Genomic DNA, 21192 nt, shown 5'->3' with positions numbered 1-21192 from the left:
AACACATTGCCCAACATGTTCGGCAATCTGTCCCTCTTCTCCGTCAATGCGGTGCTGATCACGTCCGCCGACGACGGCTCGCGCATCTTCGCCAAGTACTACTCGGCGCCGCATCCTCCGGCGGGCGTCTCTGCGCACTCGACCGACTACCCCGGAGCCAACCCTTACCCGACGGTGAAGGAGCAGAAGGCGTTCGAGAAGGGCCTGCTGGAGAAGACGAACAAACAGACCAGCGATGTGATCCTGTACGACAACCGGGTGGTGGTGTTCAAGCTCGAGAGCGACGTCATGCTCTACGTGGTTGGGGGTGCCGACGAGAATGAGGTCCTACTGTATAACGTTGTTCTGACGCTGCGGGATGCTCTGGGGATTTTATTCAAGTGAGTTTCTCAATTACACTAAGAAGTGAATGGTTTCTTTCTTGCTAATAATGAAGGGGCGCAACGGATAAACGCACCATTGTCGAAAACTACGACCTTGTCTCCTTGGCCATTGACGAGATCATCGACGACGGCATCATCCTCGAGACGGACCCGGTCCTGGTTGCCTCTCGGGTCAGCAGGGCCCCCGCGGCGGATGTCCCGAATATCAAGAACATCGACCTGTCGGAACAGGGGCTCTACAACGTGTGGGAACTGGGCAAGCGGCGGCTGGCAGAGGGTCTGCGGCAGATGTAGACTGCGGTTGCATGTTCGGGGAGTCCACATGGTGCATTTTTTTCGAATGTTCTTTTCTTCTCTTTCCTATGTTTTCTTTCTTTCTGTTCTCTGATGCCTCTGGCTGGCCCTGGCGTATTTGGTATACACATCTCGTTATAACGTCGGTTTCCACTTCTATGCTTTACAGGAGATTCTCAGACACCCTTCCCTCGAGAATTCTACAGGAAATTCTACAGAATTCTACAGGAAATTCTACAGGAAATTCTGCCGAGAACCCTTGAGAACCCCTAGAGAATCCCCAGAGAGTACCACCCATGAGAGTATTCTCCTAATCTCGTTCAACTACTCTGGCCTCAAAGACACCAAGTCAATAACCAATTGACCAGTCTCATACTGATTATAGGCCCAAAATCCATTCTGTAGCTCTATTCGTAGTTTGGAATCTACTCATCTCCAAGTCTGCCCCGCATACGTCACGTCAGCGCCAAATTCTGAGCCTCCGTCACTGAACTGCAGCACGTCTTTCCTTTCCCTGCACCCTGTCAGCCTAACAGACGCGCGCTCGTGGTCCACCTGTCAAAATGAAGCAGAGGTTCTCTTCGTTGGACGTCAAGGTATGTTGGTTGCTTTTTTTTTTATTGTTTTTCGCTGGGTTGGCTGCTGATAACCCCCCACCAGGTCATCTCGCGTGAGCTCAACGCCGCACTGTCGAATCTGCGAGTTTCGAATATCTACGATCTTTCTTCGGTGGGTATTTCCAACTGAGATAAATGGGTTGGATTGCATGTTTGATGCGTGCTGATTTGGTTTCCCCAGAGAATCTTCCTTTTCAAACTCGCCAAACCCGATCACCGCAGACAGCTTATCATCGACTCCGGTTTCCGATGCCATGTCACCGACTACGCTCGCACGACGGCGGCGAGACCGACGCCCTTTGTGTCGAAGCTCCGTGACTGCCTGAAGACTCGGCGCATCACCTCCGTTTCGCAGATTGGGACCGACCGGATCATCGATTTTTCCTTCAGCGAGGGCACGTACCATCTGTTCCTGGAGTTCTTTGCAGGCGGCAACATCATCCTCACGGATCGCGAGTACAATATCCTGGTTCTGTTCCGGCATGTGCCCGCGGATGGGGAGCAGGAAGAGGTCAAGGTCGGGTTGAAGTACAACGTGGCCAACAAGCAGAATTACAGCGGCGTGCCGGAGATCACGACCGCGCGGGTCGTCGACACGCTCGAGAAGGCCCGGGTCTTGTTCGCCCAGGAAGGTGCCGCGCCCAAAAAGTCCAAGAAGAAGAACGCGGATGTGCTGCGCAAGGCCTTGTCGCACGGGTTTCCGGAATACCCGCCTTTACTCTTGGACCATGCCTTTGCGGTCCGGGAGATGGATCCGGCGACACCGCTAGAACAGGTCCTGCAAGACCAGGATCTACTAGCTCGGGTCCTGGATGTTCTCAAAGAGGCGGAGGCTGTAGTCCACCGTCTGGATCAGGGGGATGCTCTGCCTGGATACATTGTCGCCAAGGAAGACGCACGTCCGCCGGAAGACGAAGAGACTACTACTACGGCCACTGCTACTGACGGCGCCGCGGAGCAGCCGAAGAAACCCAGTTTGTTATACGAGGATTTTCACCCGTTCAAGCCGCGTCAGTTTGAAGGCCGCCCGGGAACGACGATCCTTGAGTTTGAACGCTTCAACGCGACGGTCGACGAGTACTTTTCCTCTCTGGAGACGCAGAAGCTCGAGTCACGCCTGACAGAGCGGGAACAGCACGCGAAGAAGAAGCTTGCCTCGGTGCGCCAGGAGCACGAGAAGCGCATCGGCGCGCTGAAGGAGGTCCAGGAATTGCACATCCGCAAGGCGGGCGCCATCGAAGCCAACGTCTTCCGCATCCAGGAGGCGATGGATGCCGTCAATAGTCTCATTGCCCAGGGGATGGACTGGGTGGAGATTGCGCGCCTGGTCGAAATGGAGCAGGGACGAGGCAACCCCGTCGCCCAGATCATCAAGTTGCCCCTGAAACTGTACGAGAACACCGTCACCCTTGTCCTCGGCGAAGCTAGCGATGAACAAGACGAGGAAGATGAGACCTACAGTAGCGACTCGGAGTCAGATGAGGAGTTTGATGACCGGAAGCGGGGCGCAGAGAAGGAGTCCTCGCTACTCAACGTGGATATCGACCTCGGTCTCTCTCCCTGGGCCAACGCGACACAGTACTACGAGCAGAAGAAGACCGCGGCTGTCAAGGAGCAACGAACCATCCAGTCGTCGACCAAGGCACTCAAAAGCCACGAGAAGAAGGTCACGGATGATCTGAAGCGCACCCTCAAGCAAGAGAAGCAGCTGCTTCGACCGGCAAGAAAACCATTCTGGTTCGAGAAGTTCCTCTTCTTCATTTCTTCAGAAGGCTACCTAGTTCTGGGGTACGATCATAATCATCATCTTCTTCTTCCCTTTTCTTCTCTTCTTTTCTTGATTCTTCTGGATTTCAGGCTGATTCAATAGTGGTCGAGATGCAATGCAAATCGAGATTGTCTACCGTCGATACTTGAAGAAAGGAGACGTCTTCATTCACGCAGATATTCAAGGGGCCACGCCCATGATCGTGAAGAATAGGCCGGGCACCCCAGACGCACCGATTCCGCCGAGCACGCTCTCGCAGGCCGGAAACTTCTGTGTTTCGACGTCCACAGCCTGGGACTCCAAAGCCCTGATGGCCGCCTGGTGGGTGAAAGCTGAGCAGGTCTCAAAGGCGGCGGCAATGGGTGGCGGTATCATGCCCGTCGGTGAATTCACCATCAAGGGTGCAAAGAACTTCCTCGCCCCGTCGCAGCTGGTACTTGGATTCGCTGTCATGTTCCAGATTAGCCAGGAAAGTGCCTCGCATCACCACGGTGCGCAACGATTTGGAGAGTTGGCTACAGATGACTCTAAGCCAGAGGAAGAAGCCGAAACTGAGGAGCTGGATGCTACTGAAGCAATTGAAGAGAAGGAAGATAGCGCCGGTTCCGACTCGGACGACGATGCTGGTGTCGAGAAGAACCCTTTACAAGGCGTATCTGAAGCTTCCACTGCGCAAGCAGAAACAGCGCCTGTGCCGCAAGTGGATGATATGCATGACGAAAAGGATGAAGAAGAGGAGGAAACAGGACAAGACAACACACCCGACGATGATGAACCTCAATCGGAGATGGCTGTCGCTGAGGACGAGGGAATGGGAGATGGAACAGAAGCCGGTGACAGCGTGACATCATCTCAGCCCACTGGTAAAAGACATCTCTCAGCGCGGGAACGACGTCTTATGAGAAAGGGAAAGCCTATCGAGTCTGCTGTCCCTGAAACCCCGGCAGCAGCAAAGGCGGCCCCTCCCAAGACCACTGCCGAACTACCCTCCAAAGCCAGTCCAGCTGCCCCTCCTCCCCCGGCAGATACACCAAAACACAATGCTCTTCCCACACGCGGCAAGAAGGGTAAAGCCAAGAAGGGCTCGACTAAGTACGCCGACCAGGACGACGAGGAGCGCGAGTTAGCGCTCCGCCTGGTCGGCGCCAAGAGCGCAAAGGCCGAGAAAGCAGCAGCAGCAGTGGCCACGAAAGCGAACCAGGAACGCGAGCGCGAGGCACAGAAGCAACGGCGCCGAGCACAGCACGAACGGGCGGCGGAAGCGGAGAAGAAGCGCCAGGCTCTGTTCGAGAACGGCGCGGCGGCGGACGACTACGACGAAGAGACAGCTGCAGCCGAAGCGGCCGATCTGGCTTGGCTGCCTGCTCTGATAGGAACCCCCCGGCCCGAGGATGAGATCCTCGCCGCCATCCCCGTGTGCGCACCCTGGGCTGCACTGGGCCGGTCCAAATACCGGGTCAAGCTTCAGCCGGGGGCCGTCAAGAAGGGCAAGGCCGTCAAAGAGATCATCGGCCGCTGGGTCGCCGAGACCACCACGGGGAAAGTGAAGAAAGAGCATGCCGAGGACGCAGGTCTTGACCGGGCAACCGCCGAGGCCCTCCGCGCGCGTGAAGGCGAGCTCCTCAAGGGCTGGCGGGAGGCCGAATGTATCAACCTCGTCCCGGTGGGCAAGGTGCGTATCATGATTGCCGGGGGGGCAGGTGGCGACAGCAAGGGCAAGGGGAAGGGCAATCCCAAGGCTGCCAAGGGGAAGAAGAAGTGATGAAATGATGTCTTATCTAGATTTCAATAGTATATATATAACTAACTAGATGTGTTGAAAAACCATCCATATCAATGCTTTCCACACAGGTTGTGCAACGTCAACAACTGAGGCTTGAACAAGCCCAAGTACACATTTATAAACAGTTTTCCTATATTGATCAAGAGCTTGATGAATGGTTTCATCCTCATAGTATGCTATTGATGCCTGCTTAGTCAGCCGGTCTCGACGTCATCCGAATTTCTGAAGATTTTCTTTTTGTGCCCCTCAAGAAGCCACGACGTGACGACGAATTGCCTTGTTTGGTGCGAGCCACGGGCTTGATATTCCTGTTCTGCGATTAGTGAAAGGTTTGCTAGCATCAGACTGAAGATCCTGCATTCTACCTCGTTTTTCTTTTCGCCGTGACTCATCCGCCTTGGTAGTAGACGCAGTCCTGCTGAGCAACCCACCCCTCGACCAAGTCAGGGCAATCCGGTCGACAGACTGCTGGTTTCTACTGCTCGACGCCTTGCTGGCTGCCGCCAGCGCTGCGTCGTCCGAACTGCCACAACCATGACGTCTCCTACACCCTCGACGCGTATTCTCTCCGTGCAGCGGCTCAGCGAGGGCCCGGGTACACAGTCTCTGGCCGAGTGGTGGGCCAGTGAACGCAAGAAGGAGACAGACGAGGCGAAGGCCCTTGAAACGGCAGCACGGCTGCTCCGCGAGAGCGATATCCCCGTTGCGTTCCCGACGGAGACGGTGTATGGACTCGGGGCGGATGCCACACGCAGCGCGGCCGTGCAGGGGATCTACCGGGCGAAGCAGCGGCCGTCGGATAACCCGTTGATCGTGCATGTGGACTCGCTGGATATGCTGGATCGGTTGCTGAACCCGGGAACACCACACCAGCGAGATCTGGTGGGTAATAATGGCGACTCGGGTTCGTGTCGAACCAGGCTCTCCCGAAACGCGATCCCTGCGATCTACGAGCCTCTGATTGCGCGGTTCTGGCCTGGTCCGCTGACGATCCTCCTGCCGAACCCGACGGGGTCGATGCTGGCGCCGGAGGTGACGTCCAGCCTGACGACGTTTGGGGTGCGGATGCCGGCGTCGCCGCTCGCGCGGCTGCTGATCCACGCGGCGGACCGGCCGCTGGCGGCCCCCTCGGCCAATGCATCGACGAAGCCGTCGCCGACGACGGCGCAACACGTCCTCCACGATCTAAAGGGGCGTATCGAGCTCATTCTCGATGGGGGGCCGTGTGGTGTCGGCGTGGAGAGCACCGTCGTCGACGGGCTGTCTGACCCTCCCGCCGTCCTGCGGCCTGGTGGCATCGGCATCGAGGAGATCCGGCTCTGCCCCGGGTGGGAGAATGTTCAGGCCGGGTACCGCGATGGCTCGCTCGACGTCAAGGAGGTCCCCCGCGCGCCCGGGATGAAATACCGACACTACTCGCCCAAGGCGCGGGTCGTGCTGTTCGAGCCGGACTCGGCACCCAGTGCCGTCGCGCGCCGTATTCGACGAGACCTACAGGATACCGCCGTGGGAGAGCATAAGATTGGAATCATCCGGACGAGCCATTGGCCGCAGGGACTGGGACTGCAGAACACATCTGATGGGCCGCAGCCTCTCACGCCCGTCACTTCCGCGGCCGTCGATGGTATGGTCCGTTTCGCACTCTCTGTGCACGAGTTGTGCCACCCAACCAACACCACGAAAGTGATATACGACTGTCCGTTGGGCACGGAGATGGACACCATCGCGCGCAATCTGTTCTCTGCTCTTCGCGGCATGGACGCCGAGGACGTCGATGTCATCTACGTCGAGGGCGTGTCTGCGCAGGACGGCGAGTTGGCTGCCGCGGTGATCAATCGGCTGCGAAAGGCTGCTGGCACAGCAATCAAGGCGTTATAGAGTCGCGCTAGATAATTAAATATATCTTGGTATATTATTAGTCCTCACATCACACTACACACTACCAACACCATTATACCACAACATCTATTAATTGACTCTAAATAATATATACCCTCCTAGTTTACTAAACCTTCTTGATCTTAATCTTCTTTCTCTCTCATATAAAACCCATCGGAGACCGCCGAGATCCACACAAAGAACGATAAGCTTGTCTGGTTGAACCGGTTCCATAAAAAGTCCAGGATTGTCATTTCCATTACCAACAGTTGAAGAGTTGCTATAAAGTCAGGAACAGAACTTTAATCTCTCATCTAAATAATTATTTCCAAGTGAGAACTTACTCTACTCTCCCAGTGTTGTCCAGGATATACACTAAATACAAGGCGCTGAAGAAATCAAAATGTGCAAAGACCCCCTGCACCACTTCCTCCACGGACTGCCCAAATGCGAGCACCACGTCCATCTCGAGGGCTGTCTGACCCCCGAGCTGATCTTCGAGCTGGCCGCGAAGAACGGCGTGCAGCTGCCCGACCCGGGGGTCAACCCGGCATATGCGTCTGCGTCGACGTTGCTGGAGCGGTACCGGCGGTTCACCTCGCTGGACGACTTCCTGAGCTTCTACTTTGAAGGGATGGCGGTGCTGCTGACGGCCGACGACTTTGCGGAGCTTGCGTGGGCGTATTTCGTCAAGGCACACGCCGACGGCGTGCACCACGCCGAGGTCTTCTTCGACCCGCAGGTGCATATCGGACGGGGGATCCCCTACGCAACGGTGGTCGAGGGTTTCGTGGCGGGCTGCCGGCGCGCCGAGACCGAGCTGGGCCTCACAACACGTCTGATCCTGTGTTTTGTGCGACATCTGCCGCTCGACTCGGCTGCGGAGGTGTACGAGGCCGCCCTGGCGCACGGCCACTTTGAGGATCGAGTGGTTCACGGGCTGGGATCGTCGTCGACGGAGGTTGGCCCGCCGAAGGATCTGTTCCGGCCGCTGTTTGGCGCGGCCAAGGAGCGTGGTATCCAGATCACCGCGCACGCAGGCGAGGAGGGGGACCCGAGCTACATCCATACCGCGCTGGAGATGGGGGCGCAGCGCATCGACCACGGGATCCGGCTGGCGGAGGATGTCGAGCTGATGGCCCGCGTTGCGCGCGAGGGCGTCATGCTCACCGTGTGTCCGATCTCGAATGTCCAGCTGCGCTGCGTCACCGCCGTGTCGGAGCTGCCCATCCGCACGTTTCTCGACGCCGGCGTGCCCTTCTCACTCAACTCGGATGACCCGGCGTACTTTGGCGGCTATATTCTCGACAACTACTGCGCTGTGCAGGAGGCTTTCAACCTGTCGGTCGCCGAGTGGAGGCTCATCGCCGAGAACAGCGTCCGGGGCAGTTGGATCGAGGAGGCGCGCAAGACGGAGCTCCTTCAGCGGATCGACGAGCATATTCGCCAGCACGGTACTCTCGCCAATTAGTCTTGATCCCTGTCGATTGTCTACGATGTCGTGTTATATATATTGTGTGGTTACGATGATAGATGGATAGATTTGGAGATACCCAGTGTTGTGTTTGGTATATTCGCCGTGTCTCAGCGTTTAAAGTCATAGAGTCAATACCCAATACTTATTTTAATCCCTGCAGGACTGTACAAATCCCTTTATGACTAATAATCATGCCAAGGCTGAAGATATCACTATCACTGTTTGACGTACTTGCTCTCTCCAACGATGAATGCCTCCAGCTTACTCCGCACCTACGCAGGAAGACTCACCTATTCAAGACCTATCGCCAGGGCATATCGCCAGTATATCCAAACCCCAAACCCATCAACAACGATTCGAACGTTGACTACCCCCGCCATGTCCCTGTCAGACCGGTACAAGCTGATCTTCTTCGTCCCGCACCCAGACCTAGAGAAATGCAAAGAAGCAATCTTCGCGACGGGCGCAGGAACCTTCCCTGGCGGCAAATACAGCAAGACATGTTTCCAGACCCCCGGGAGGGGTCAGTTCTTGCCAACAGGAGAGGCGAACCCGGCCATCGGAGCGGTGGGAGTGCTGGAACACGTCGAGGAGATGAAGGTCGAGGTGCTTTGTGTAGGGAGGGGGGTGATGCTCGCTGCTGTTGAGGCACTGAAGGAGGCTCACCCGTACGAAGAGGTGGCGTATGAAGTGTATAGACTGGAGGATGTGTAGGAAATAAGCAGGTGAAGAGAACAATTGATTCTCTATTGAGTGAAAGAAAGAGCGGAACTTACTGTCTGTTGTATTCGTAATACAGCGTATTGAGCAATCACCATAAGGGAATATGTAATTACACGTAATCAATTGTCTTGATAATTGTGCCGCTCTGATTGGCTGCCGCTCATCCGCAAAACTCCCGTCGACTCGGCCAAGTCCAACGTCGAGCATCAACCTGCGCCTTTACTCAACGACGCTGCCCCAGATCTCCCGGCGCAATGGCTTCCAAGTTGATCCCTTCAGTCCCGCGGGTCGGCCGCCAGTTCATTCACCAGCTTGCCCGGCGCCAATGCAGACAGTTCTCGGCTGGTCCCCAACGTCGCAGCGACTCGCTCATGGTGGTAAGTTGGGCACTGCCCACGTTTTGCTGGTCGAAAGCCCTGGAGAGTAAGCAGGCAAGGGCTGGCTCAATTGGTATTGATGTTGACGAGTGTGTTTCTCCTTTCTAGCACCGCAACTCGCCTGTGAACAACCCGTCCATCCCCTTCAAGTTCAACGAGGAGAGCCTCAAGCTCATCGATGAGATCCTCAAGCGTTACCCACCCCAGTACAAGAAGGGCGCCGTCATGCCCCTGTTGGACCTGGGCCAGCGTCAACACGGCTTCACCAGCATCAGCGTCATGAACGAGGTCGCGCGCATTCTCGAGATGCCGCCCATGCGTGTTTACGAGGTCGCCACTTTCTACACCATGTACAACCGTGAGCCTGTGGGCAAGTACTTTGTTCAGGTTTGCACGACGGTAAGTCATCTGTGTATTTGAGGCTATGAACGACAGGCTTATCACTATCATTTTTAGACACCCTGCCAGCTTGGAGGCTGCGGTAGCGACAAGATCGTCAAAGCCATCACGGAACACCTGGGCATCACCCCCGGTCACTCCACCGAGGATGGCCTGTTCACCTTTATCGAGGTCGAGTGTCTGGGTGCCTGTGTCAACGCCCCCATGGTCCAGATCAACGACGACTACTACGAGGACCTGACCCCTGAATCCACCAAGTCGCTGCTCACGGCCCTCAAGGACGCCGCCCTGGCCACCGGCGCCAAGGTACCCGCTCCGGGTCCCCTGAGTGGCAGAGAGAGCTGCGAGAACAGTGCCGGCCTGACAAACCTGCAAAACCCCGTCTGGGATCCCGAGACCATGATGCGCAAGGATGGTGCCTTGGACGCATAAAAGTCGACAAGACATGCCCTCAGGGGAGGATAATAATGAAGTATTTTTTTTCAAATTTTTTTTTTCAAAGGACAAAGACGGAGAAAGCGGTCTGAGGTTAGATTCGATCTTGAATGGTGGTCGGACAACACCCGGTCTCAGGCCATCAATGCCAGGTATTATGTACAGTACATCGTTCCTCAGTGGTTTCTTTTGCCAGGAAACAAATGGGCTTAAGCCCACACCAATTGATTTATTAGCTCACTGCCCTTTTTTACCTACCATCTCATGTCTGTTTCCAGCCACCTACAAGACATACAATCATGTACTTGACCAAGATACCTCAAGGCCGCCTGGAGAAAGGCAATCTGGTACAAGTCTATTGATCCATACAGTCAAAGAGCAAGCAATAGGTGAAAGATAGAAAAATCAAATCATGCCAAAGATCAAAACATGAGAAGCGGTGGCAGAATATGACGCATGGCTGTTAACAGCAGCTGCTTTCTTTTTCTCTCCTCTCCTCTCTTCCCTCTCTCACTCTCATCACATACAAACAGAAAAGAACAAAAAAAGTTGAAAATATTAAAAGTCTAACAGAAAGACCTCTTATCATCTTTTGCTTTTGCTCCCCCTCCCTTTTTTTTCCCTAATGCTTCCCTTTTGTCATTCTCCTTTTCATGCTCTCATCAGAGGGAGTTATCCAGAACGAGCTCTGGACTTGCAAAGGTCTCGCAGCTGCGTTCTCGCGCCTCCTCTTCATCCACCAAGCACACCTGGCCGTCGAGCTTGACCAGGAGCTTTCCCCGCCGGTCCTGCAAGATGTTCACGTCGATCGTCATGCTCGCCAGCAGGTGCCAGACGTGGACTGTACGAGTCTGGCCATAGCGACGGACGCGGCCGATGGCCTGGGTCATCACGGACTCGTAGTCGTACGCTGTTTTGACGAGCAAGGGGGAAAAGAAGATTACATGGTTGGCGATCTGGAGATTTCTAGCACGATGTCAGTCTGTTCTTTATTCCTGTGTCTTTCCAGAATTCCATTCCTTCCAGGGCATGATATACTTACAGGCCCGCAGACGACTCGGTCCCCACGTTCAAAACCAACACTTTGCTTGTCGTCTGAAATTCTTTCAGCTGTTTCGCTGGATCTTTACTCTTAGACCCTGTCGACGAGATCGCCGTGTACTTGATCCCCGCCAGCTCGAGGGCCGTCGAAACCATACTCAGGATTGCCGGAAACTGGACGAAAACAATGGCTCGTTCGTCGGATGGAATCCGCTGCATATCGCGGAGAAGCTCGACCAGCGCGTCCAGCTTGCTGCCGCCATAAACGTGGGTTCGATCCGTATCTTGCCGGCCCAGCGTCGATGCCCTGAAGACGTTGAAGTACCGTCCCGAGCCGCGGCAGCCGGGATACTGACACTCTTCGTTTTGAGTCGTCTGTTCTGTGCAGACTGCACACAGGATGTGGCCACAGGAGCCGAGAATGTTCAATTCTTCGAAAGACATTGGCTGTGCTCCGCAGCTGGCGCAGTAAGGAAGGACCACACTGGTCTGAAGGCTGAGGATTCCGGAGAGGAGGCGTAGCGTTCGGGTTCCCTGGATCCATTCGACGACGAGGGTGCGAAGGTTCGTGGTCATTTCGCGAAGCATGCGAGAAAGCCCGTCCGCGTCCTTGGGCCTCACTGGCAGACTCACCTGAGGTTCCTCTTCCTCTTTGTCGTCTTCACCTCCCCTTGTCGCCTTTTTCGTCGGCTTGGCCTTCATCACTTTCTCCCCTTCCTCATCCAGCTCCCGGAGAAACATCATCCAGTCATCTGCGAGTGTGTTCTCAACCGCGTCATCAAACAGTGGGGAGATCTCTGCTGTGGCCTCTTCGTCTTCAAAGTCATTTTTGCTTACGCTCCGCCACAATTTATCGAAATGTGCGTGTGTCTGCCCGCATTCCCGGTACAGCCATGCTGCAGCCTTGAGCTTTTCTTTCAGGTCTTCCTTGATTTCTTCAAGGTGTGCCGTCCGTGCAAAGATGATAGACTCGCAGCTGCACCCTTCCAGTTTACCGGCATCCTTGCCTTCTTGGTACGCAAAGGACGAGCAACGTTTCAACAGTACTTCCTCTGCACTTTCGCTGTTGCAGATGATTCTGTCCAGCCGCTTGGATTGGCTGTTGCTGAAGATTCCAATGTGTCCCCGTCGGATCTGAAGGTTTCTTGCCATTAACGCCTGATACAAGTCGAGGTAGACGGCCTTCTCCGCCGATGAGGTTGGCACTAGGGCGAAGTGCTCGATGCAAGGAATTTCGTCAATATCGGCCACATTCTATGGCCCTTTTAGTCTATCTGCTACAAGCACTGGACTAAGAACCATACATACCTTGCGAGCAAAGCGGTTGAGGAAGGTTTGCGCGACTTCATGTCGATGGCGGTGCCATGCCTCGCTTCGAGGGATGTGGAAGGACTGGAATCGCTCCGCATCTATCGAAACAATGAGCCTGCTGAACAGAAGATCAAGATACAAACCAAAGTGTTACTTACCAGAACGGTCGTTATGAAGGCTTCTGGTCCGGCTGTTCTGCGCACAACCAGCTTCGTCGTTATCGATTCCCAAATGAACACCCAGGAAGGGCGCGATGGTCTTCACATCAGCAAAGTTGTTCAATGGTGGCGTGCCAGATAGAACCCATCTACACCGTGCCTCGAGTGACCAGATTGGGAGGAGCTGCTGTGAATCGACATAGGTGAATTCATCGAGAACCACACGGCTGTAGGAGAACATATGGAAGAGCGGCGTCTTGACGGCACTCCAAGGGAGGCCGCTCCCATCCTCGATACCGAACTGGCTAGAAAACAGCTCGATCAATCTCTTCTCAGACTGTGTTTCGTTATAGTCTTCAGATTTCTTCTCATTGGTGAACCCGATGCCACCCCTGGGGCCAGCATTATCTTTTACTCGCGAGGCTGTCCCAGCTCGACGAATCAAGAGATACCGATCGACACTGGCCCTGATCCTCTGGTCGTCATCTTCGTCGCTAGAGTCAGAGTCTGAATTTTCATCAATGTCCATCGCTTCAGCTGATGCTTCCTCTTCCCTGTCCTTCCGATACTGGTCATCATATGTTTGACCCTCTTCAGCCGGTTGGGCTTTCAGGTTGATGGACTGGATCAGGGTATCGGGGCCGCCGCTGACCAGTGTCCTGACTCGGGTTCTCAGGGATCTGAGAGAATCATTAAACCAATGGTCGAAGTTGCGGCCTTCCTTCCTCGGGGCATTCGGCACTCCGGTGAACAGCTCCATCTTCTCATAATAGGTACTGCTGGTGAACAACTGCCAGCTGGCCAAGATAATATCTGCCTCAAGGATATCATGAATTCGAGTCTGGCCAACCTTGTGCACGGTTTTCAGAACCAGAACCTTGTATTTGGTACCCAAGAACTTTATGATTTCCGAGTTCCATTGCTCGATAATCGTCGGAGGAACCACAATTAGAGTGGCTTTTGTCGGAATAAGGCCGTCGTCCATTGGCCGCTGTGAAGATATTATCCCATTCTTCTTGTCTTGGGAGTCAATCAATGCTAGGATCAAAGCCGTCTTTCCGTATCCAACGTCGTCGGCAAGTACGCCTCCGCGAACAATTTTCTGTGTAATGACTTTTGCTTCAGCACGCCACAGCATGAGAGGGAAAAGCGCTTCTTCTGTCTCTTCCTCTTGAAACGGCGCGATGTCCTCTATTTCTTGCTTGATCATCCACTCCAATGAACGCAGCTGTTCTGGGCGCAACCGATGTTTCTTGAAGCCTTGAGGCTGGTTCGATGTGCCATTCTTCTGATTGTTGGAAAGTTCCAATGGAGGGAAAACGAAATTTCTCAGGTCTGGAGCATTGGTAACGAGCCGCCAGAAAAAACAAGCGCTGCTATGGTCAGTCGGTTTGACCAGATGGCCGTAAGCCTGATGCAGCAGTGTCTGCACATTGAGTGTCATGTTCAACATTCCAATTCCATCTTCTCCAACACGACGGAATACCAAGAAGGCAGGAGGTCTTGATTTCATCTGTCGCTCATAAACGGCCGCATCACGAGGATCTTCATGTGCCTTCAGACGGTTCTTCTTGTCTCTCACCCACCAGATTCGGGGCGTTTGAGGTACACATATCGTGCAGGTATCAGAACTTCCAATCTCAGTCGAGAGAGTGACTTGTTGCCAATCTTGGAATCCAGGCAATGCTGCCGCCTTCTGTACCAACCAAGAAAGATCGCGCAGCAAGGTCAAAGAGTCCAAAAGATTAGTGACTTGCCAATTCCCTTCTTCCCATAAGTGCTGAAACATCGCAGCAGGAGCAGAAAATGAGAGGAGTGTGATGTTAGAGTCACGGCAAGGCATATCGCCGACGATGATTGGTTTTTGTGGTTTGAGACTACAGCAACGTAGTTGAGAGCAGAGGTCGTCTGGTTTCAGGACAGCCTGCGGACACTTGACCCATTTGCGATAATACACATTGATCTTTCGTGTCTGACCATCCGTCAAGCTTGAAGAGCGCCATTCGTGAGACAGTTCGGCAATGACTGGTCTAGATTCGTATCCAGAAATGCGTTCGTGGTCAAGGGAAAACACAAAGGAATCATTTCCAGGTTCACCAAGCTTGGTTGGGTCCAAAAAGAAATAAATATCAGGTGATGGCGATGAGGATGTTGCTGCTGCTGCTGCTGCTGCTGCTGTCTTTGTTTCTTCAATGGCCGCCACTCTCTTATGCAAACAGGACTGGGCTGTACCACAGTCCGGGAGCAGCTCATACGTGCCTCGGATATCGACCTCAAGCTCGTCCAGCTGCTGGTCGACACCTTCAATACTCAGATGACTCCAAACCTTGGATTCTGCATGGTGTTCTTTCTGAAGACCACATTTGGATTCGACCGAGGCCACTTGAGTCCCACACCCGGTTATCGCCACGCCTGTTTTGAAGCTGATCGGACCACATATTTCCCAGTGACCGTGGAGTAATGAGCCTGTGGGCGACATTCTTGCGATAGGTTTGGACAATATCTCACGCATCAGAGAGGCGGCGGGTTCGGATTCGGAAGGCGTTGCGAAAAAGAGCCATTCTGCTCGTTCGGTGCTGATCACAAACTGGAGAACAGAGAACCTTCCTTTGTATACTGCTATCCAAGACTCGCTTCTTTTGACGTGTGAAAACCGGAGCTCGTCACCGACTGCTCTAGAAATGGCCTCCAAGAATTTGGTCCAACTGCCAGAACTGATGTGAGAAGTTGTATACCTCTGAAACAGCGCAAAATCACTGGGAAAGATATCCAACAGCACGAGACGCATAGGCAGCATCTCTTTCAAGCTCTTGACAAAAGTCAACGGCTCACTCCGCGGTAATAAGGGCAGACGTTCAAACGAGTGGGTTGGGTTACCGCAGCAGCTCACGCAGGCAGTGTGGCCACATAGTCTGCACTGGACGATGGCTCCATGGCGAATGGTCGACTGGCGCTCGCAGGTGCAGCGCCTTGCGCTTTTGGCGGCCTCTGCTTGGAGTGTCTCGAGGCCAAAGTGGTCCACCTTGTCAGGTTGCAGGGGGAAATCAGTCATCTCGAAATGGTTCTGCAGAAGCGCCAACTGCTTCGAGGCGCGACTATTCTTCATTCCCAACTGCGGCTTTCCTTTTTCCAAGATCCTATGTCCAATGATGAGAGCTGCCAGCGTTGCGGACCCGACAACAGTCGAGCTCATCGCGTTCCCAGCTAGATCTTGTAGTTCGCGCTGGCTTTCCTTTGAAAGAAGCAATCTGTCGAGCGGAAGGCCCTGCAGGGAGAGCGCTTCAAGTCCGCAGAGCGGTCCCCCTCTTGTGGTTATGTAGGGGATTCCCGTAGGGGTAATACAACCTACAATACCAGAGGCCCGGGTGTCCATTTCCCGATCCAGGCCCTGTGACAGTTCAATGTGACGTCTGTTGGAAATATTCTGTCAGTCAATGTTCTCTACAAGGCCCATAACGGAAAACTTACTCTTTGAAGTTCATATCATATCCGGATTGGAGCTTGCGTAAAAAGTTCACATCCAAGGTATCCCACACGCGTTCCGGCATGGTCTGGGCCCATGATTTCCAAGCAAAGTCGGGCAACAGACAGGTGCCATTGTCCTGCCACCGGCTCATGGGACGTCTGTAGCCAAGCGCCTCCTGCGCACGATAACTCTGATGACGAAGTTGGTATTTGGTCCAATTTGCAGCCTTCCGGGTGGAGAACAGAGCGCGGCCGGCCATTTCGTTTTCGATCTGCTCAAGTCTCTGGTCATCGTTATCGAGAATGAACATGCCCACGGGCGAGCTGGCGGGCCTTTTGAAAGACTCGAGGATCTTGGACCATCCTGTCATCTCGGACTCTGGGATTCCATGTTCCTTCAGGCGCTTTGTGTCCACACAGAACATGTATCCTCTCTCGCGGGTCTGGGGCAGGTAGAAGGCCTTCGTGTCAACGTCCGCGTGGATAGCCAGATAGTCGATTCGGCCAAAGTGCTCGGCGATACTTGCCCACGGTGCGCCTTTGACGTTCTCCAAGACGACCAGTGGAGGCCGGTAGGTCTGCACATAGCGGTACACCCCCAGAAAGGTGTTTCCGGACTGCCCGCTCTCATCAAGCTCTTTCTTCCTCTTATTATTCAGATTGGAAAAGTCAACGCAAGAAAATCCAGCGATCAAGATATCAGGCTGCTTAGGGATCTTCGCAAGAGAGCCATATGCGGTATACCTGCAGACAAATGAGTATCTCTATCGCCGCCAAGTCTCGAGGATAAATCAAGGATGAGCTTACGCTACTCTGTTATTCAGATCCGTCACATCGCGAAAGATATACTTGGGATGGAAATTTCTTTCGATGTACGCTTGTTTGAATGGTTCGATTTCGGCGCTGAAGAGATGGTGAAACTCAAAAGAGAGTCCAAAAGAAGCCTTGAGATCTATTTTCCGAGTTGGAGATAGGTGAGTACAGATCTTCAACGCTCTTTTCAACCTGATCATCGGACACTTACGATCTCGGACCATCTCTAGAGCAAGTAATGGACTTTCTGTGCCAGAGCACACAGTCACAACACGCAGACGTCTTGACTCCAGATGATGCAAGACTTTTCCGAACCCCAGATCCACTGCCTGGCGGGTGATACTCTTGAAGATGTCTTCCAGCTTATGTATGGGTGGCAAGTGGTACGCCAGTTGAGTCTTTGCCTGTCTCTTTGTGGAAGGGGGAAACGACCGAACAATCTCTGGGATGTTTCGATCTGTCCATGGGGTAACTAGACGAGTGAGAACGAGAAGAAGTAAAGCTTTCTTCCGAGCTTACCTTGAAAGGTGGGAATGGGAGAAGCACTTGACGTGCCCTCGTCGGCTTTCTCATCGGACTGAGGGGATAGGCGTCCTGTACCACGACGTTTTGCTGCTGGTAGAGGCGACGCCGAGGGCTGGTTCTTCCTCTTTCGAGACGGCATTTTGTCTTGAGACAATGGGAGACGTGTAAAACACGTGTTTATGGGGTTAGAGCTATTGCCAATGTCAAGAGAGAGGAGTCATGAAGATAGGGTACAGTACAGTCACGTGGAATAAGAGAGAGGAAAGAAGGAGGAGGTGAAAATTATCTTCCACCAGAAATAAAATAAAAATTTTCTTTTCTAAGATGAAAAGAATTTGTTTTGGTTCCTAAATGGGTGTGCTGTCCTAGGACATCGACAGAACTAAGATGTTTTGATAGGAGGCATCACCATCTCACTGCTCTCACTACACAGAAATTTCTTTCATAATAAAGCCCTTAGATCATGAGTCTTTTCATTGAGTTGAATGCTCTAGAAAAAGGGGAAAAAGTACATTATATATTCTCTATACTCGACTGCTCTTTCACCAGCGAGCAGTTTGGCTGGTGCTATCTCGCACCGAGGACGAAGAGTTGACCTGCTACAGTGCTAAATGACTATTTGACGGTTTCAGCTAACAGTATGTATGGGAGTCACTTCAGATAGAAGAATTGGGAGCCGAGTCCAGTATAACATTGCGTGTTCATATAACTATATTGGTGATCGTCTTCTGTTGCAATAAGGACCAAAAGTATCAAGTCAAGTTCATTAAACTGCATGAAGACTGCTCCGTAAGTACATGAAATGAGCGGCCCTCGAAACACAATAAGTAGTAGCTATGTAAAGTTCCTCGTGCGCCATACCACCCTGAGATTGAAACATCTGCACCACCACAAACCCATGGGAATGAAATTATCAAAAAGCGGCCTTTTTTTCCCTGCAACTTTTACTACCTCATGCCTCCCTGCATAAGCTGCTGTCTGAGAAGCATGATCTGGCCGCGTTCTACTGGAGGCAGGGCATCGATGGCTGCTTGAGGCATGCTGAGGACCTGCTGCAGCAGTTCCTCTTGGCCAGGTACTTGCTGAGGCGGCGGCGCTTGGACGGCAGGAGGGGGCGCAAATGGCGTGCTCGCCACCGGCGGGGTCGATATTTGAGCGGGTGCTCCTCCTTGGTACGGCTGGTATGCCTGGGCCGCCGGGGGGGGCGCTGGCTGCGACGCTTGCTCCACCACCGATCCAAGAGTGCTATAGTCGACGAGATTCATGAGGAGCAGGGCCTGGAAGATGGCATATGCGAGCTGCGGGGCCTGGCGCAGCAGCTCCGTCGCCCGCGCAGGGTCTGCCACGGCCAACTGTTTCATCTGCGCCAGCACATCCAGCAGCTGGTTCGGGGGCAGGCTCGAGAGCGTCTGCGAGATGGCGTTCGGACAGTCGAGGTGTGGTGGCAGTTCAACCCCAGGCGGCAGGGGGGGCAGAGAAGAGCTCGACTGCTGGGTTGGTATCCCACTATCCTGGCCGGTCATGGCCACCTGCGGTTGCTGCGAGTAGTCCAGCGGCACCGAGTCCTTCTCGTTGTTGTGAGGCCAATCCACGCGGATTTTCCGCCCCATGATCTCGTAGTCGTTCAGATTGCGCACGGCGGAGGCAGCAGCGTCTGCATCGGCAAAATCGGCAAACCCATATCCTTTCGGTTTTCCTGTCTCGGGGTTGATCATCAGGCGGAATTTCGTGACCGTACCGGCAGAACTGAGAATGTCCTTGACCTGCTCCTCAGTAAGGTCTCGATGGTGTTAGCCTGTAGCCCAGCTCAGAAAGAGTAAAGAAGAAGAAAAGAAAAAGTCTTTCAGCCATACTGTACGGAATATTCCCCAGGAAAACGCTCTTTCCCTGCCGATCTGAAGGCGCCATCTTGCCAGGAACAGTAGCCTGCCAGAATCAAACGAAACAGCTGTCGCGCGAGAGTAAAAAGCAAGCTCCGGTCACAAGAAAAGTGCCGAGTACCTCTAGTATTCAGCTGTTATAATTGAAGCAAGAACAGACGACTTTGTTGCTCTCGTGCCCATGAGGTGAAGCTCTTCCGTTGCGGCGGTGTTTCTGTCCCGATTCGGCACTAGGGCGGCCCGGAGACAGTTTTGACCTCCTCCGAGCAATTCCAGCCCTTTCGCTGACGCAACACAACTGATACGCACCACAGCACCATGTCGCGAAACCAGGGAGATCACTGGGAGAGACTGCAGGTCATCCTGAGAAACCGGGGCGCTCGAGGCGGTTTTGGGGGTTTTCCCCCCGGTGGCCGGGGCAGTCTGGGCGTGGGAGGAGCTTTCCTGCTGCTCGGTCTGGGAGGATGGGCGATTTCCGAATCGCTTTTCAACGGTAAGAGGATGATTTCTAATGAGATCCATCTGTCTGGATGCAGCTCCCGGCTAATGACGATTCTTGCAGTTGACGGTGGTCACCGCGCGATCAAGTATTCCAGATTAAGTGGTGTGAAGAAGGAGATCTACAGCGAAGGTAGGTTGGAGTTACAAGGCTGACGCAAGAAGGCCAAATGGCGCCTTGTTCTACCGGATTTTGACTTATTTCTAATTCTTCTTTGTTAGGAACGCATTTTATGCTCCCCTGGCTGGAGACTCCTATCATTTACGATGTCCGCGCGAAGCCCCGGAACATTCCTTCGCTTACCGGCACCAAGGACCTTCAGATGGTCAACATCACTTGCCGTGTGCTTTCGAGACCTCGAGTCGATGCTCTCCCCCAGATCTACCGCACTCTCGGCTCGGACTTCGATGAGCGTGTTCTTCCATCGATCGTGAACGAGGTCCTGAAGAGCGTCGTCGCACAGTTCAACGCCAGTCAGCTCATCACGCAGCGTGAGAACGTCGCCAGGCTGGTCCGGGATAACTTGGCGCGCCGTGCCGCTCGTTTCAATATCACTCTCGATGATGTGTCTCTGACGGTATGAGTTTTTTTTCTCTTCTTCTTTGATCCGAATCTCCTGGCATGACATCATCACTAATCATTTTCGTTTATCTTCTAGCACCTGACCTTCTCCCCCGAATTCACTGCCGCTGTCGAAGCCAAGCAGGTCGCCCAGCAGGAGGCTCAGCAAGCTGCTTTCCTCGTTGACAAGGCTCGCCAAGAGAAGCAGGCCACGATTGTCCGCGCCCAGGGTGAGGCCCGCTCCGCCGAACTGATTGGCGAGGCGATCAAAAAGAGCAAGAGTTACGTTGAGCTGCGAAAGATCGAGAACGCCAGACAGATTGCCACTATTCTCCAGGAGTCTGGCGGCAGGAACAAGTTGTACCTGGATACCCAGGGCCTGGGCTTGAACGTCAACGCGCATTCTGACGACTAAATCAATCGGATCTCTGCCTGTCTCTGTTCAGCCGAAGGTACTTGAGCTTTGTTGTTGTAATGGGTTTTCCAACCGGCGAAATTTCTCTTCATCGATGTGATCACGTCGCTCTCAAAAGGTTGTGTGAACTATGGATACATGTATAAATAGTTACTTCAGGAGCGCCAGAACTTGATTAATTCTCTCTTCCCTCTCAACTCTTCTCGGTCTTAAAAAGTGGAAGAACAACGTAGCAACCCAAAATATCGAGTGCTGCCTTGAAATACGAAAGAATTCAATGCTATGCCAGTCTAATTGTCAATGAAAGTGCTCCTTGAATCGCATCTCCAAACCTTTGATAATCGATAACGACAGGCGGGGCTCCACTGCTTCCGGGGGGGGGGGGGGGGG

The 21192-nt window shown here is 53.6% G+C and overlaps 8 protein-coding genes across 8 annotated transcripts; 6 read left to right on the top strand and 2 right to left on the bottom strand.

Moving 5' to 3' along the window:
- The first annotated feature begins 10 nt into the window (after window positions 1–10).
- Window positions 11–1062, top strand: ASPZODRAFT_126470 (hypothetical protein). The gene is made up of 2 exons (XM_022721502.1): window positions 11–380; window positions 437–1062. The coding sequence occupies exons 1-2, from the start codon at window positions 16–18 to the stop codon at window positions 675–677; spliced, it is 606 nt and encodes a 201-aa protein (XP_022585091.1). The 5' UTR covers window positions 11–15; the 3' UTR covers window positions 678–1062.
- Window positions 1063–1240: 178 nt separating this feature from the next.
- ASPZODRAFT_148071 (hypothetical protein) lies at window positions 1241–6723 on the top strand (the record flags this gene model as incomplete). The annotated part of the gene is made up of 5 exons (XM_022725324.1): window positions 1241–1273; window positions 1338–1406; window positions 1476–3082; window positions 3165–4820; window positions 5310–6723. 5 exons carry the CDS (start codon window positions 1241–1243, stop codon window positions 6721–6723), a joined length of 4779 nt encoding a protein of 1592 aa, XP_022585090.1.
- A 296-nt stretch (window positions 6724–7019) lies between these two features.
- On the top strand, window positions 7020–8505 carry ASPZODRAFT_126467 (hypothetical protein). Its single transcript, XM_022721501.1, has 2 exons — window positions 7020–8291; window positions 8361–8505. The coding sequence occupies exon 1, from the start codon at window positions 7127–7129 to the stop codon at window positions 8192–8194; it is 1068 nt and encodes a 355-aa protein (XP_022585089.1). The 5' UTR covers window positions 7020–7126; the 3' UTR covers window positions 8195–8291; window positions 8361–8505.
- A 73-nt stretch (window positions 8506–8578) lies between these two features.
- ASPZODRAFT_148069 (hypothetical protein) lies at window positions 8579–8914 on the top strand (the record flags this gene model as incomplete). The annotated part of the gene is made up of 1 exon (XM_022725323.1): window positions 8579–8914. One exon carries the CDS (start codon window positions 8579–8581, stop codon window positions 8912–8914), a length of 336 nt encoding a protein of 111 aa, XP_022585088.1.
- A 263-nt stretch (window positions 8915–9177) lies between these two features.
- Window positions 9178–10131, top strand: ASPZODRAFT_57254 (hypothetical protein; the record flags this gene model as incomplete). Its single annotated transcript, XM_022728674.1, has 3 exons — window positions 9178–9300; window positions 9409–9699; window positions 9757–10131. The coding sequence occupies 3 exons, from the start codon at window positions 9178–9180 to the stop codon at window positions 10129–10131; spliced, it is 789 nt and encodes a 262-aa protein (XP_022585087.1).
- A 665-nt stretch (window positions 10132–10796) lies between these two features.
- ASPZODRAFT_11442 (hypothetical protein) lies at window positions 10797–17586 on the bottom strand (the record flags this gene model as incomplete). Its single annotated transcript, XM_022721084.1, has 8 exons — window positions 10797–11100; window positions 11177–12429; window positions 12484–12584; window positions 12645–16054; window positions 16113–16853; window positions 16917–17061; window positions 17134–17394; window positions 17442–17586. 8 exons carry the CDS (start codon window positions 17584–17586, stop codon window positions 10797–10799), a joined length of 6360 nt encoding a protein of 2119 aa, XP_022585086.1.
- Window positions 17587–18122: 536 nt separating this feature from the next.
- Window positions 18123–19508, bottom strand: ASPZODRAFT_86053 (hypothetical protein). Its single transcript, XM_022730269.1, has 2 exons — window positions 19301–19508; window positions 18123–19227 (listed from the first exon to the last, which is right to left on the bottom strand). Exons 1-2 carry the CDS (start codon window positions 19353–19355, stop codon window positions 18395–18397), a joined length of 888 nt encoding a protein of 295 aa, XP_022585085.1. The 5' UTR covers window positions 19356–19508; the 3' UTR covers window positions 18123–18394.
- Window positions 19509–19616: 108 nt separating this feature from the next.
- ASPZODRAFT_126461 (hypothetical protein) lies at window positions 19617–21186 on the top strand. Its single transcript, XM_022721500.1, has 4 exons — window positions 19617–19820; window positions 19890–19958; window positions 20048–20403; window positions 20485–21186. Exons 1-4 carry the CDS (start codon window positions 19646–19648, stop codon window positions 20800–20802), a joined length of 918 nt encoding a protein of 305 aa, XP_022585084.1. The 5' UTR covers window positions 19617–19645; the 3' UTR covers window positions 20803–21186.
- Window positions 21187–21192: the final 6 nt, after the last annotated feature.

Source organism: Penicilliopsis zonata (genome assembly GCF_001890105.1).
Source record: "Penicilliopsis zonata CBS 506.65 unplaced genomic scaffold ASPZOscaffold_1, whole genome shotgun sequence".
In the NCBI taxonomy this organism is placed as follows: domain Eukaryota; kingdom Fungi; phylum Ascomycota; class Eurotiomycetes; order Eurotiales; family Aspergillaceae; genus Penicilliopsis; species Penicilliopsis zonata.
Note: the sequence above shows the minus strand (reverse complement) of the source record. Positions and strands in the feature narration are given on the sequence as shown.

Coding starts and splice junctions, on each gene's coding strand:
- ASPZODRAFT_86053 (XM_022730269.1), bottom strand. CDS start 19,355: ATGGCGCCTTCAGATCGGCAGGGAAAGAGCGTTTTCCTGGGGAATATT. Junction 19,228..19,300: donor CCTGGGGAATATTCCGTACA/GTATGGCTGAAA, acceptor AACACCATCGAG/ACCTTACTGAGGAGCAGGTC.
- ASPZODRAFT_126470 (XM_022721502.1), top strand. CDS start 16: ATGTTCGGCAATCTGTCCCTCTTCTCCGTCAATGCGGTGCTGATCACG. Junction 381..436: donor GCTCTGGGGATTTTATTCAA/GTGAGTTTCTCA, acceptor CTAATAATGAAG/GGGCGCAACGGATAAACGCA.
- ASPZODRAFT_126467 (XM_022721501.1), top strand. CDS start 7,127: ATGTGCAAAGACCCCCTGCACCACTTCCTCCACGGACTGCCCAAATGC.
- ASPZODRAFT_126461 (XM_022721500.1), top strand. CDS start 19,646: ATGTCGCGAAACCAGGGAGATCACTGGGAGAGACTGCAGGTCATCCTG. Junction 19,821..19,889: donor TTCCGAATCGCTTTTCAACG/GTAAGAGGATGA, acceptor CGATTCTTGCAG/TTGACGGTGGTCACCGCGCG. Junction 19,959..20,047: donor GAAGGAGATCTACAGCGAAG/GTAGGTTGGAGT, acceptor CTTCTTTGTTAG/GAACGCATTTTATGCTCCCC.